The following is a 12,713-nucleotide window of genomic DNA, read 5'->3' on the forward strand; positions in this document are numbered from 1 at the left end:
GGCATTCCTGAGATATCGCATTCATGAGAATGGGATGGACATGAGGTCACAGTGACGTTGACCTTTGACCACCTACATCCTTGATTCCAAGTGGACGTTTGTGCCAAATTTGATTAAATTCCCTCAAGGCGTTCCTGAAATATTGCGTTAATGAGAATGGAACGGACGGATGTGAGTTGACAGTGACAGTGACCTTTGATCACCAAAATCTAATCACTTCATCTTTGAATCCAAATGGATGTTTGTACCAAATTTTAAGAAATTTCCTCAAGGCGTTCCTCAGATATCACGTTAACGAGCATGGGACGGACAGACGGACGGACAGACAGACAGATAGACAGATTTCTGAACATCACCTCTGAACCCCTCCCACTGAATAAAATGCCTTTCACTCATACTCCATTGGTTTAGAGTAGACCTTTGAATGATCCCTCACTGCATGTCCTGCCCATTGGTCCTGCCCCAACACCAAATCCAGGAATATTTCGTGGGGTCATTAACTAAAGGGGGTTTCACCTTTCCGTCAGAGATCTCTTTTAATAGCCTTGTTCCTCAGTCATTCACACAGAGTCTTAGCAGTGACCTTTGGTCTGTATACGGCAAAACTGGACACCATCCCACTAGTCAAATCAGTGCCTGTGATGCTGCGACGCATCACTCCTCCCTTCATTAGCGTTAGTGAATAAGAGATGCACACCGTACTACAACTGACAAGTCAGATATCCGGTAATGTAGAACTGAGCCGTCATGGCTCAGTTTACTGCCACAATGTACCAGCATGGCAGGAGACTGGAAGGGAGCCAAAACTCAACTCCAGTGGCAGGTGAAGCAGCGGGCATCTGCGGGTTGGTGTTACCTGGATAAGGAACAGCGAGGCAGATTAAGGTCTCCAAAATCTCCTGTGGACGGATGAAGTGGAGGTTTCACTTGTCTCATCTGACCAGTCTCCTCAATCCTCATAATCTGATTGCAATCCTAGTTTGGTCATGAAAAAATAATAAACCATAGGGGATTACTTCATTATTTGGATCTCAAATAGCTGTGGAATGAATACTTTATGCTTACTTGCCATGAATTGCTCATGAGCATCAATGGAACTGGATCTGATTGTGTGGCACTGTAAGTTAATGTCAGTATGAGCTTGATGACTTGTTGTTTAAATGATACGATACGTCACCCCTGCTTCATGTTGATTGACAAATCTTACATTACACAGATATTACATTTAAAAAAGATTTAGGGTGATCAGTTCGTTTAAGTGAAGGTTGATAATGCTAAGCCAACCAGACGACACAGCTATCCACCATGCAACCTCTCCAGTCACAGAGCTAAATGAGCAGGTGATTGACAGGTCCGCTTGGTGTCCAATAAGTGCATGTAAGAGCAGCAATCAAATATTGGGACACTGGATATGGCCATTAGGAGTCGGACATCCATGGTACATGGCTGAGGTTAGAAGGCCACAGAGAATGTATTTACACCGTCAGCTTAAATCTGAATTGTTTGCCTTTATATACGGCACAGGTTTTCGATGTTTTCATTGTTGTCTAAAATGGGAATAATCTGATTCTCATTGTGTTTCTTTTCCAAGTTCAGAGATCATTCAAAAGACCACATCTGGGCCCATCCTGGTTGCTCATACCATAAGCAGAGTGATGTGAGTTTGAATCCAGCCCAGGACCTTTGTTGCATTTCATCCCCCTCTGTCTCTGCCGCAAGCTTTCCTGTCTCTCTCCATTACCGCTCTCCAATAAAAGGCAAAAAAAGAAATCCCCCCAAATAACCATAAAAATACATCACACATCTCTATTGTACAGGTTAAAGAAAATAACAAAACCAAACCGATTTGAGTGGAGTGTGTAAATCCAGCCAGAGATGAGTGATTGCTCCATTTGGCTGGGTTAAATGGCTTCCATGTCTAATGAATAGTTTAAATACTTGGCCCAGTCACAGGTCCAAGGGCAGGGCTCAGTGTCTGACATGACCTATCCATGACAGGCCAAAAGCAAATATATATTTTGTGGATAGTTTAAAATGGTTAAAAAATTTGAAAACTAAATTAAATTGTCATGTAGCTCAAGAGCAACAAAATCTGTTAAAATACTACATAAAATAAAGAAGATGAAAAATTGATCTTGCAGCTTGTGGATCTTGCAGGACTTTTTCTTCCAAGACATGTGTGTGCAAAATACATCATTATTATAAAAGGAATATTGGGTAGATTGTATTGTGGAGCTCATGACATTCCTAAAAGGCTAAAAGAGTTGATTTTGCACACTGCACAAAATGAGAATCATATCAGCTAAATCAATGAATATATTTGCTCACTTGCAGATTAGTGCACTTGGTTCCAATGACACTGATGCATATGAGTTGTTAATGATATTATTTTCTTGATGATATCTTCATCAAAAGGAAATCTGATTCTGCTACTGTCGGTAGTTATTGAGAGTAACCACAAAGGAACAACAGCCCTCTGCTGGACAAATTAATGTATGAGTACGCATTTATAATAAATATAAAGCAAAAACAATGCTTTCATTCCACATTTAGGAGAGAACATACACCAGCTCCCATTCCTCTCAGTTCCCATCTGAATATGAGTTTCTCAATAAAGTGCTTGGTTTTGAGTCTCACCCCCTCAGCCCGTCTCACTCCCTCAGTGTCTCTGCAGGCTCGGCACCCTGTGCACCCGGGGTTCAGTTTGCCGAGGGATACCGGGCAGGTATCCAGGGGCCCCGTGGTTGTCATGGTGATAGGTCCTGGGTACAGGGGCTCTGGTGGATTGGTCCATGAGAGGAGGAGGAGGTTTGCGTCCATTCTTACTATGATACGGCCTCTGACTGCTGCCCTGGTGTTCTCCCCCATCTGCAGGAGGAGCATTATTGATTGATTGATTGATTGATTGATTGATTGATTGATTGATTGATTTATTGATTTATTGATTGATTGATTGATTGATTGATAGATAAGCAAGAGACACAAATGCAATGAAATAGAGAATAATAATGGCAAAGCAGAAATGTGAAATATAGAAGACAAGACAAACTCTTAATTTAAAATAAAAAAAAAATGCTAAAAAGAGAGATCCAAGGCATTCCAAAACATGTTAAAAAGCCTTTATTCTGTTTGAGTAAAACTGTGTGTACCAGAGGATAATCCCAGGTCTCACCCTTGTTGCCCTGCTGCTCTGCAGCCTGAGACGCAGCCTTCCTGGCCTCCTCCAGATCCATTGCGGCCTTCAGTGCTGCTTGCTTGTTTTTCTTCTTATTCTCCTCATTTTGCTTGAAGGGAATAAAAAACAATTTGGGGACAGCTACAATACATACAAAACGTTCTTCAACTGCTCCAACTGACAGACAACAACACAGAGATTAACAAAAATGAGGGGTTACCAAAAAAAAGGTTTTAAATTTATTTTCAGAAAAGAAAGTTGTTTTCACACACAAAAAACGCACTGTCCAGCCTGTGTGTGACAGGAACTGAGGATTTGATTTGGACCAGACATCTACTGTTATTCTGTTGCCCTCTGGTGGAGTGATGATATTAGTACAACGACTGTAACCCACAGAAACCAGCGAGTGAGGATCTGAAGGGGCGTTCAAGTGCTGGTGGAAAGATCTGACATTCGAGACAAGTCGGCTGCTAGCAGCATTGTATTCATGGGAAAGTTTGTAGGAAAATCAAATCCAGAAGACTAATGACAAACAAACATGGACATCCTGAAAAGGATGATGTGGATTTGGCCGCGTCTTGCTTTTAAAAAGTTATTACTGTTATATGATCTGGTAGCCTGGTTAAAACCATCCGGAGCCATGAACTCATTCTGTGGTTCCATCAGGACTCTAAGCAGTCCACAGTCATTTCAGTGGGTGTGAGTACTTGCCTTGACACTCTTTCAGCCAATCAGTGTCGCCAAATCCTTCAGCCAATCAGTGTCGGATAGAGTCTGATCCAAATCCTTTCGGAAGAACGACGAAAATATCTTATGCAATATCATATGCAACTCTGCTGTTGCATACTCCTGTTCTTGTTTAATTGTTGTTATTGGGTCTATTTCTGCAATAACTGCACTTATGGCTGTGTAAACGCGACGAATGTTGACGTTACTGCTCGAGCTGCAAAACCATAGGAGCAGCCATTACTGCTTTGTATGCAGTGTCCCTGATTGGCCAGTTACGATGTCAACTACAAGGCAGGTCCCTGATTTGCCTGTGCACATTATAATTTCTGAAAACGCCCACCCGGGGCTGGAGGACAGACGCTCCTGCAGAACGTAACAAATCTGAGTTCACGTGATTGGATGATTTACCGACTAATGTATTTTTTTGTACACCATGTTGAGACGATTCAAGTTTACATAACTTGTAAACTCGGGTAGTAACATTTTGTCAGACTTTCAAACTTCATCATCCAACTTTGTATGGAATTTCCCGCCAAGGAAGTGTGTTTTTCACAAATGCACGGATGGAGTTACCATTTGTAGCTTTTTCTTCAGTTCCACGTTAGCTTCTTTGTAGCTTTTGGATGTGGATTGCAGATAATAAATGGCCAACCTGAAAGATGAAATACCGGAACATATCATTACTGAATAATCTGTGGAAAAAATGTCAGATTACCAAAGGAAAATGATGATAACATGGGGGGGATTTAAGCCGTGCAAACATGCATCATAATTCAGGTCATAGTCCGCTGCTGAATGTTTGCTGACTCACACCATAAGCAGAAGGAAGGGGAGCACCAGTCCAGGGTTGGAGACATAGCTGAACACTTTACTGAACCAGGGTGGAAAATCCGACTCTAGCGTCTCCTGGATCACATCAAACATGCGGTTCTTCCCACTGAGAAGAAGACAGAGACAGAAACTCTCGATGACTGCAACAGAAAATCAACTAAGCAGACTGAAAGAAACAAATCCCTCATCAGGCCCATGATTACCTGAAGGGTCCACAGTCAAAAGAAGGGGGGATGGTGACGATGGTGTAGATGGCAGGCAAAGTGGACAGGAAGAGGATGACCAGCAACATGGCCATGTAGAAGTTGTTGGAGCCAGAGGCCTTGAAGACCCGTTCCTGTGGCACGTTACAGCACATCACAGCCCAGCACTGCAGGTACATGGACACATGCAGGCGGAGGACGTTCAGGGCGGGCAGACAGGGGGCGTAGAACGCACCCATCCTGCAAGAGAGGATGGGACAGACTGAGGGGAGGACAGGCCCAAAGTGCCACTCATCCTAATTGGTTTTCTGTTATACCAAAGTTATTGGTTGTGAAGTTGTCCATAAGTGATCTGAATGATTAAATGAAGGTTAAATAAAACACAAGAATGAGAACTGGCAATCTGTATTACATCTTTCAAAATGAAACGGTGTCTTTGCCCTACCTACCATATCATGCCTTGATTGAAAATCAGGCCCAGGACATTCCCGCTGACATCAAACTCAGAGTAAGACGGCTTTTGCAAAGGAGAAGGAGACAATATGGAAAATGAATCTTACACTTTCAGTCACCATTACGATCCAGATCGCAAAAAGAGAGAGAGAGAGTTTTGATGTGTGATACCTCACACATAAAATGTACTCTGATGAATTTCACAGTCACTGTAATCCGTTAAAAAGATGACTCACAAATCCAGCCTCCAGATCCCAGCACCAGCAGTAGTTGAGAAAACGAACAAGCACGGCTCTCAGAAAATCACCAATCAGCAGCGTGATGTAGGTTGTCATGGTATCAGATATGATGAGCCGGACAAACTCCTGTAAAGGATAGCAGACAGATGTTGTGTTATACTATTAGCACAGGTACATGCAGGGTTGTAGTGGAAGGTAAACCCCCTTAAACTTGGTTTAACCACCTTTTCCCTGGTATAATCTTTGTGACCTCATCATCATATTGAGTAGTGTCAAACGGATGTAAGTTATATAATGGTGTTATAAGGGGCATGGTTATTTGAAAAGATTTTTGTTCATATTGGTGGTGCTTTACCTGATCACCGAATGGTGGGGTTTCCTTACATATTTATTTACCACTATATATAAGTACGGGTAGGCTATATGTCTCAATATTTCACATTCAGCAGGGTTTGGTCGGTTGTTTTAAAAATGTGTCCCAGTACTGTCACTTGTTACCCCCATCAAAACGGTAATTACCATAGTAACCTAATCCAAGGGTTCACCCAAATGCATTAATGTATTCTGGTTACTTTCAAATTACCATATTAGATAAGCTACCATGGTAAGATAAAGGAAATTGAGAATAATAATATTAACAATATTTCAATCAATCAATCAATCGATAGATACATAGATAAATAAATAAATCATCATAATCACCATCATCATAATCATCATAATCGTAATAATCATAATAATCATTAATAATACATAGTTCAAGATATTTGTTTATATGCCATTATTTCATAAAGACAGAAAACCTGCTACTATTTAAATGGCCTGCTGAGTTTCGTGCTGTCACTTTGAAAGTATTCCCAGAAGTAATACTTTTTACAAGTACTTGTAATCAAATGCCATTATTATTTCTCCTTTGGATAACATAAAGGAATACAGCTTAAAAAAATATTTAGAACATGTGATGACGCTGTTACAAGTATTTAATTAGACCCAACAATGAACAAAAATTAATAACTCATTGTCATTGAAAAATTATAAAATACACAATAAACAGACATTGCGCGTGCACGCACACATGCACGCGCACGCACACGCACACACACACACACACACACACACACACACACACACACACACACACACACACACACACACACACACACACACACACACACACACACACACACACACACACACACACACACACACACACACACACACACACACACACACACACTGACCTGCCCCACCATGGTCTCCCAGCAGGGCCCCCTGGGGACATCAGCAGGGTGGACGGTGACAGGTGGAGCGGTGCTGTTTCCTGACACTGTGCCGTTATAAAGACTGGCCTCCCACACGGTCATATTAAACTTGACTATCTCCTCCTCTTCCCTCTGAGAGACACACACACATACACACCTCTGCTTCATAACTAGTCGTGTAGTGCGCCCCGCTGCTGCACAGAGCTGTTTACTTGATTATTCAAAGTTCATTAATATTGAGTATGTCCAAATGCACATCCTTGGGTCCCCAGCAATACACCTGGCAAGTGTGAAGTAGATCGGACGAACGGTTCTCGAGATATGCGAAGGACACACATACATACGGTTCTGGAATTATTAGATTGGGCCTAGATGTAATGATAATAAACTCAAACATCCACACAACATGGTACTTACTTTGAGGTTGATTTCATCCATGAGTGCAATGATGAAGGTGTAGAGGTTTCCCAAGAAGAGGGCAAAGATGCGTCCCAGCTGCCACTGCAGGGCGATACGAGGGTGGTAGTTCTCCAAGGCGCTGATGACGTCAAAGAGCATGGGGCAGAACATCCCCAACAATGACATGACCATGTTAACCTACGAAACAGAGTTTGGGAGTTTTAGGAGGTTGGCCCGATGGTCTCCTTACCTAATATGAGAAGAGGATTGTCTCTGTCTCCACTAAATTGCTCTGTCTGGAGCACTATATTAGCATACATTATGTTAAGTAACTGTAGGCGAGCCTACAGTTAATCCTAAAAGTGAGAAAATGAGAAGCAGCTCTCAGACTTGTTTGGGGGATTGAGACATAAAATTTGACATAATGAATGCACTTTCAATGACAGAGGGGAATATGTCTTCCAAGGAGACTTCAAGCTTGTTTTGTTTTCATAAGAAGTGAGAGAAATTTGCCAGACAACTAAAGTTTTTTGTGCTGCTAGTTTGTGATGGCCTTCAGTAACAATGAAGATTGATACATTGTTTTCAGAAGTTCTAATCTACATGCCATGAAATAAAAACCAATACAAGTTTGCATTACTAAAGGTCTAGCCTGGGTAAACCCAGCCTCCACGTGACCTCTATCTATGCGCTCTCAGTCACTAGTCTTTGTGACTGATATAACACATAGATAGAGGTCACGTGGAGACTGGGTTTACCCAGGCTACTAAAGGTCTTCATGCTTTTGGATAATGCTAATCACCTAGGGTTAGGCTACTGCTAAAGCATTAGCATGCTCACTACAGCGCAAGACCAGAGGTGATGTTAGTGCCAATTCTCTCATCAGATATTGGAGACCAATTAACTCCCCGAAAAGGGTCAGTCTTTTAATGCTTTAAAAGTAACTTTTCAAATATCACCCCTCTCTCTCTCTCTCTCTCTCTCTCTCTCTCTCTCTCTCTCTCTCTCTATCTCTCTCTCTCTCTCTCTCTCTCTCTCTCTCTCTCTCTCTATGTCTCTCATCTACCTCATTCCTCTCCCACCAGGAGTGGTTCTCCAGTCCTTCCAGGGCAAACTTCTGAGAGCGCCGCACCACAAAGTAGATGAGGTATCCACTTCCTGCCAAGCAGCACAAGACCAGGAAGTTGGCCAGCACCCGCAGGAAACGGGTCAGGTGGATGTTGTCATCCTTCCTGCTCTCCTGCTCCTCCAAGATGGCCTCCTGGGAAGGCAGAACATGGGCTGGTCAGACAACACAAACACACATGTACGCCACCTGAACACAATTAGCATCAAATGTGTACACAAGGTAAAGCAACATTCATCTGCATTAACCTTGAAGCTGGTGGTAATGGAGGCAAACTTATTGTCTGCAGTCTCAGGGTTTCCTATCAGGTAGTCCCAGCTGGTGAACATCTTCCAACTGAAATTGAAGCTGTTGTCATCTCCTCCCCCCGACTCATTGGCATTACGGGCCATCCTTTAATCCAAATCAAGTATAGATTCAGTATGTTCAGTAAACTTTGGATTTATTCTCAGCCATGTAAATTATAACAACGCTAATTGAATCATAACACAGCTTAGATCAATGATCATGAACCTTTTCAATATCAGAAAATGTAGTCCACACAAACCCCCCACTTGATGAGATGTTGTCTCTCCGAACCAAATCTGACAATATTTTTATTGATAGATACTGTATGATGATTTTGTCCAGACAGCCAAAACTATAGGGCAGGCTATTGTAGGTAGAGACAAGTGAATGATCAAAACAGTCATTCTTCTACATTCTCTAATTGTGTTAACTTCTTGGAAATTAAATAATGGTGAAGTTTAAAAATTCATCAATTTCGTGGGAAAGGCCTGGAAACCGCCTCAAGGACCATGGTCCTCACGTTGAGAACCACTGGCTTGGGTAATAGGTTTGACTAGGGCTGCATGATAATTCAATATTATCGTTTATCGTCTTTCAGTGGATATCATGATGATATGAAGATATTTTAATATTGTGACACAGATTTACATGTATGCTGTCTAAAATGATGATGACAAGCACATTTTACTTAAAAACTCCTGTAAAATGAGTAGCAATATGATTTGAATATTTCTGTTTTGTTTGACACCACACCTAACATTACCATTCGGTTCAATGAGATGAACAGTAATTTGATTATGATTTTGCATACATGAACCACCATATATCATGATTATTGTCATATTGATTTCAACCATGTCGCCCAGCCCTAGGTTTGACTGCGTTGTTCCCAGAAGGCAAAGCACTTACGTCCTAATGACCACCATGTAGCTATAGGCGACTGTTCCCACACCGACCAGGAAGTAGGACAGAGGCATACGGAACTTGAGCCAGCCAATGGCACGCTGGCTGTTGTAGTAACCATAGAAGAGGACTGAGTACTCGGCATAACCCTGTCAATACACATTTCAATTCAGGTGATTCGCAGATTTGCACATTCCTAGCTGCCATTTGAAGCACTGAGTGTTAATAATTGTTTCCAAACCATCAACCAGCACAGAAAGCCAACTGACTGCAAAGTCCCATAAGACTGCAAAGTCCATGGCAGTGGTCTCCTCTGCTCTCGGCACAGTCTTTCTGGGCATGCTGCCATAGGGCCTCCCCATTAACGCCTGTTAGCGCGGAGCAGACAGGAGCAATGGAGGAGAGAGTCAGTTAGAGAGGAACCACACAGCATGCAGACATAACCGAAATAATAACAAGGCAGAAAGATGCAGATTAAACAGAGTAAAACTCCAACACCAATACAGTGAAACTATGACTTGTTTTGCCCTAAAGCCTCGTACCTCTGGCACCATGACCAGGCCAAAGGTCAGCCCGAACAAGATCATGTTGATGCCGTACATCCACCTCAGGAAGATGAAATAGGACGCAACCGAGGAGCCAAAATGACCTGAGAAGCAGAGGAGTAAGAGACCGATTGTTATCATGCTAATACTGTACAGAGTTTCTATTGCAGACAGTGATCAACATAACTGGGAGCGAGGGAGCCACGGTGTGAGGTATGTAAGGGATGTGAATTGTATGATGTTTATCAGTCCTGAAAATCAGACATGAACCCCTCCAGAGACTAGGAGAAAATGTGGATAATATTCCCAACCTACTCTCAATCTCCTTGATTTTCATCTCCCATGGAATGCAGGTGGTTTTGAAGTTTTCAAAGTCCCGTTGAAACTTCATCCATTTCTTAAAAAGAAAAAGAAAGAAAAACATAGTATTACCACAAAATAAAAATATAGTGCCTCTTAATCAAAGACTAATCAAAGCAGGCGATGATCCCTTACCTTGGTCATCATGACCTTGTATGCATAGAGCTTCCTGCCTTTCCCTTTCCCCAGAGCTCCTTCATATTTCTCCAAAAACTCCTGGGACTCCCTGCAAGAAAGAAGATGATCTGATTCAAAGACAGCTACAGATCAATCATCAAACCCTAGCCTAGTTGATCCTGGATCCTGAGCACTTTGGAAGGTTTCCAGCAGGGGCGTAGTGGAGGGTAAATGCACAGTTTACCCTAGTATTTACCACTACACCCCTGATTTTCAGTGACTGTTTACCGTAAGGTAGTGAGTTTCTTCTTCATGGGCCAGGGCTTTCCCCTTAGAGTTTGGATCAGTTTCTTCTTGTCGTCCACTGCTTCCTTCAGCTTCTCCAGCTCCTCTGGTGACAGAGACTCCGGCCTCAACTCCTTCTCCTTACCATCCTCTTCCTCATTATCACCTTCCTCGTTTGACTCTTGCTCTGAGCTGAGACAAAAAGGATTAGGGGCTATACTGTGTTTAATATCATTGCACTGTTCTGTATGGGTGTTGTTTATCCATATTCCTCAATGGGAAATAGATAGGTAGGTTACTGCACCTTGTCTCAACTATTTTCTTTTTCTTCTTTACTGGCTCTGCTTTCTTCTTTACTGCTTGTTCACCCATGTCTTCTTTTTTCTCTTCTCTTTTGGCACTTCCACTTTTCTTTTTCCCCTCGTCATCTGCCTCTTGGGCGTCTCGCTCCTCCGGCTCCGTTTTTCTCCTTTTTTCATTTTTGAGATTCTTCTTGTTTTTGGCTGCCCTGCTGCTCTTTACATTGGCTGGTTCCTCCTCGTCCCTCTTTCTTCCTGTTCCGTCTTGATCCTGCCTTCCTCTCCTTCTTCTGCCCCTTTCCCCTTTCTCAGCTCTCTCCTCCAACTCCTCTCTCCCTTTCTCTGCTCTAGGAGCTCCTTTTCTCCTTGCATGTTCTCTCCTCTTTTTCTGTCTGTCTCTGTCTTTCCCCCTGGTTTTCCCCAACTTTTGCTCTTCATGAGAGTTGGAAGCTTCATCCTCATCACCTGTAGCAAAAAAGGAAAGAAAAAGATACTGCATAGTAATCTGATTACTACCTATTATAGTGTAACTGCACCCCCACCCAAATATTTGCTGAAGCCTGTTGGACTACCGTATATTGACTGTAAATGGAACACACACACATCACAGGACACAGAGACCAATAAGAGAAGGCCAGTGCAGTACCCTACTTCTCACCATTAGGTGTCAGGCTTCACCAAAGATTTGGGTGGGGTGCAGTTACACTATACAGATACCGTGTCACTTTCTTTCTACAAAGTTATAAACTACAACCACCCCAATTATCACAGAGTTTGTATGCTCTCTATCCATGTAATTATCTCTCTGTCTCTCTGTCTCTCTGTCTGTCTGTCTGTCTGTCTGTCTGTCTGTCTGTCTCTCTCTCTCTCTCTCTCTCTCTCTCGCTGATGTGTGCCTTTATCTGGGTGTTGTTAATCCTGTGGTAATTGGGGACACCGGTCGTGATAGGGGGACAAAGGGGAGTGCACAGGACGTGTGATGTAACTGAAATCAAAAGCACTGAGTGTGTGAAATCGGAGGCATAGGCGGATTATGACATGACGAGCCCCTGGACCTGGATACATAAAGGGCCCCCCTCGCAGCCCACATACACACAATTAAGGTGAGAATAATAACTAAGACATACACTCAACTGCATCTCAACAGGATTTACAGCACAGCCACCTGAAAACTGAAAGCCAACAGCACAATAACAAGAAATAAACTCACCTGTATCTAACACAGGATTGTACAGTGCAGGCACACTCAATTAAAGCCAAAAGCACAATAACCCTCTAATTGTCCATAAACTTATGGAACATTTTGTCAAAAAATATAGGGTTGGGGCCCTAAGCCACTGTAACATCTCCACACATCCCCCCCCCCTTCCCTGGTGCTGGACTAAAAGATACTCAAAGTAAAGACAGGAATGATCGCATCAGTTATTGAATAACTAAGTAGCCTATTTAGTGTTTTGTAGCGTACAGTTATTATAAAGTGTTCCCGAAAAATATTGTTT

The 12,713-nt window shown here is 42.5% G+C and overlaps 1 protein-coding gene across 1 annotated transcript in view; it reads right to left on the reverse strand.

The window, feature by feature from the left end:
* Positions 1-2,659: 2,659 nt before the first annotated feature.
* Positions 2,660-12,713, reverse strand: part of tmc1 (transmembrane channel-like 1) — a gene marked incomplete at both ends in the record, with an annotated part of 11,575 nt that continues 1,521 nt past the window's right edge. Inside the window, 18 exons of the mRNA XM_083645353.1 lie at positions 2,660-2,868; positions 3,173-3,284; positions 4,478-4,556; positions 4,716-4,841; positions 4,939-5,178; positions 5,388-5,455; positions 5,628-5,756; positions 6,872-7,024; positions 7,310-7,489; positions 8,358-8,552; positions 8,666-8,810; positions 9,615-9,757; positions 9,878-9,976; positions 10,151-10,257; positions 10,469-10,550; positions 10,649-10,739; positions 10,919-11,107; positions 11,220-11,679. Of these exons, the coding sequence (XP_083501479.1) occupies positions 2,660-2,868; positions 3,173-3,284; positions 4,478-4,556; positions 4,716-4,841; positions 4,939-5,178; positions 5,388-5,455; positions 5,628-5,756; positions 6,872-7,024; positions 7,310-7,489; positions 8,358-8,552; positions 8,666-8,810; positions 9,615-9,757; positions 9,878-9,976; positions 10,151-10,257; positions 10,469-10,550; positions 10,649-10,739; positions 10,919-11,107; positions 11,220-11,679 (2,807 nt within the window). The remainder of the gene's footprint in view (positions 2,869-3,172; positions 3,285-4,477; positions 4,557-4,715; positions 4,842-4,938; positions 5,179-5,387; positions 5,456-5,627; positions 5,757-6,871; positions 7,025-7,309; positions 7,490-8,357; positions 8,553-8,665; positions 8,811-9,614; positions 9,758-9,877; positions 9,977-10,150; positions 10,258-10,468; positions 10,551-10,648; positions 10,740-10,918; positions 11,108-11,219; positions 11,680-12,713) is intronic.

The sequence above is a fragment of the Poromitra crassiceps genome (genome assembly GCF_964638095.1).
Source record: "Poromitra crassiceps genome assembly, chromosome: 10".
Lineage (NCBI taxonomy): Eukaryota > Metazoa > Chordata > Actinopteri > Beryciformes > Melamphaidae > Poromitra > Poromitra crassiceps.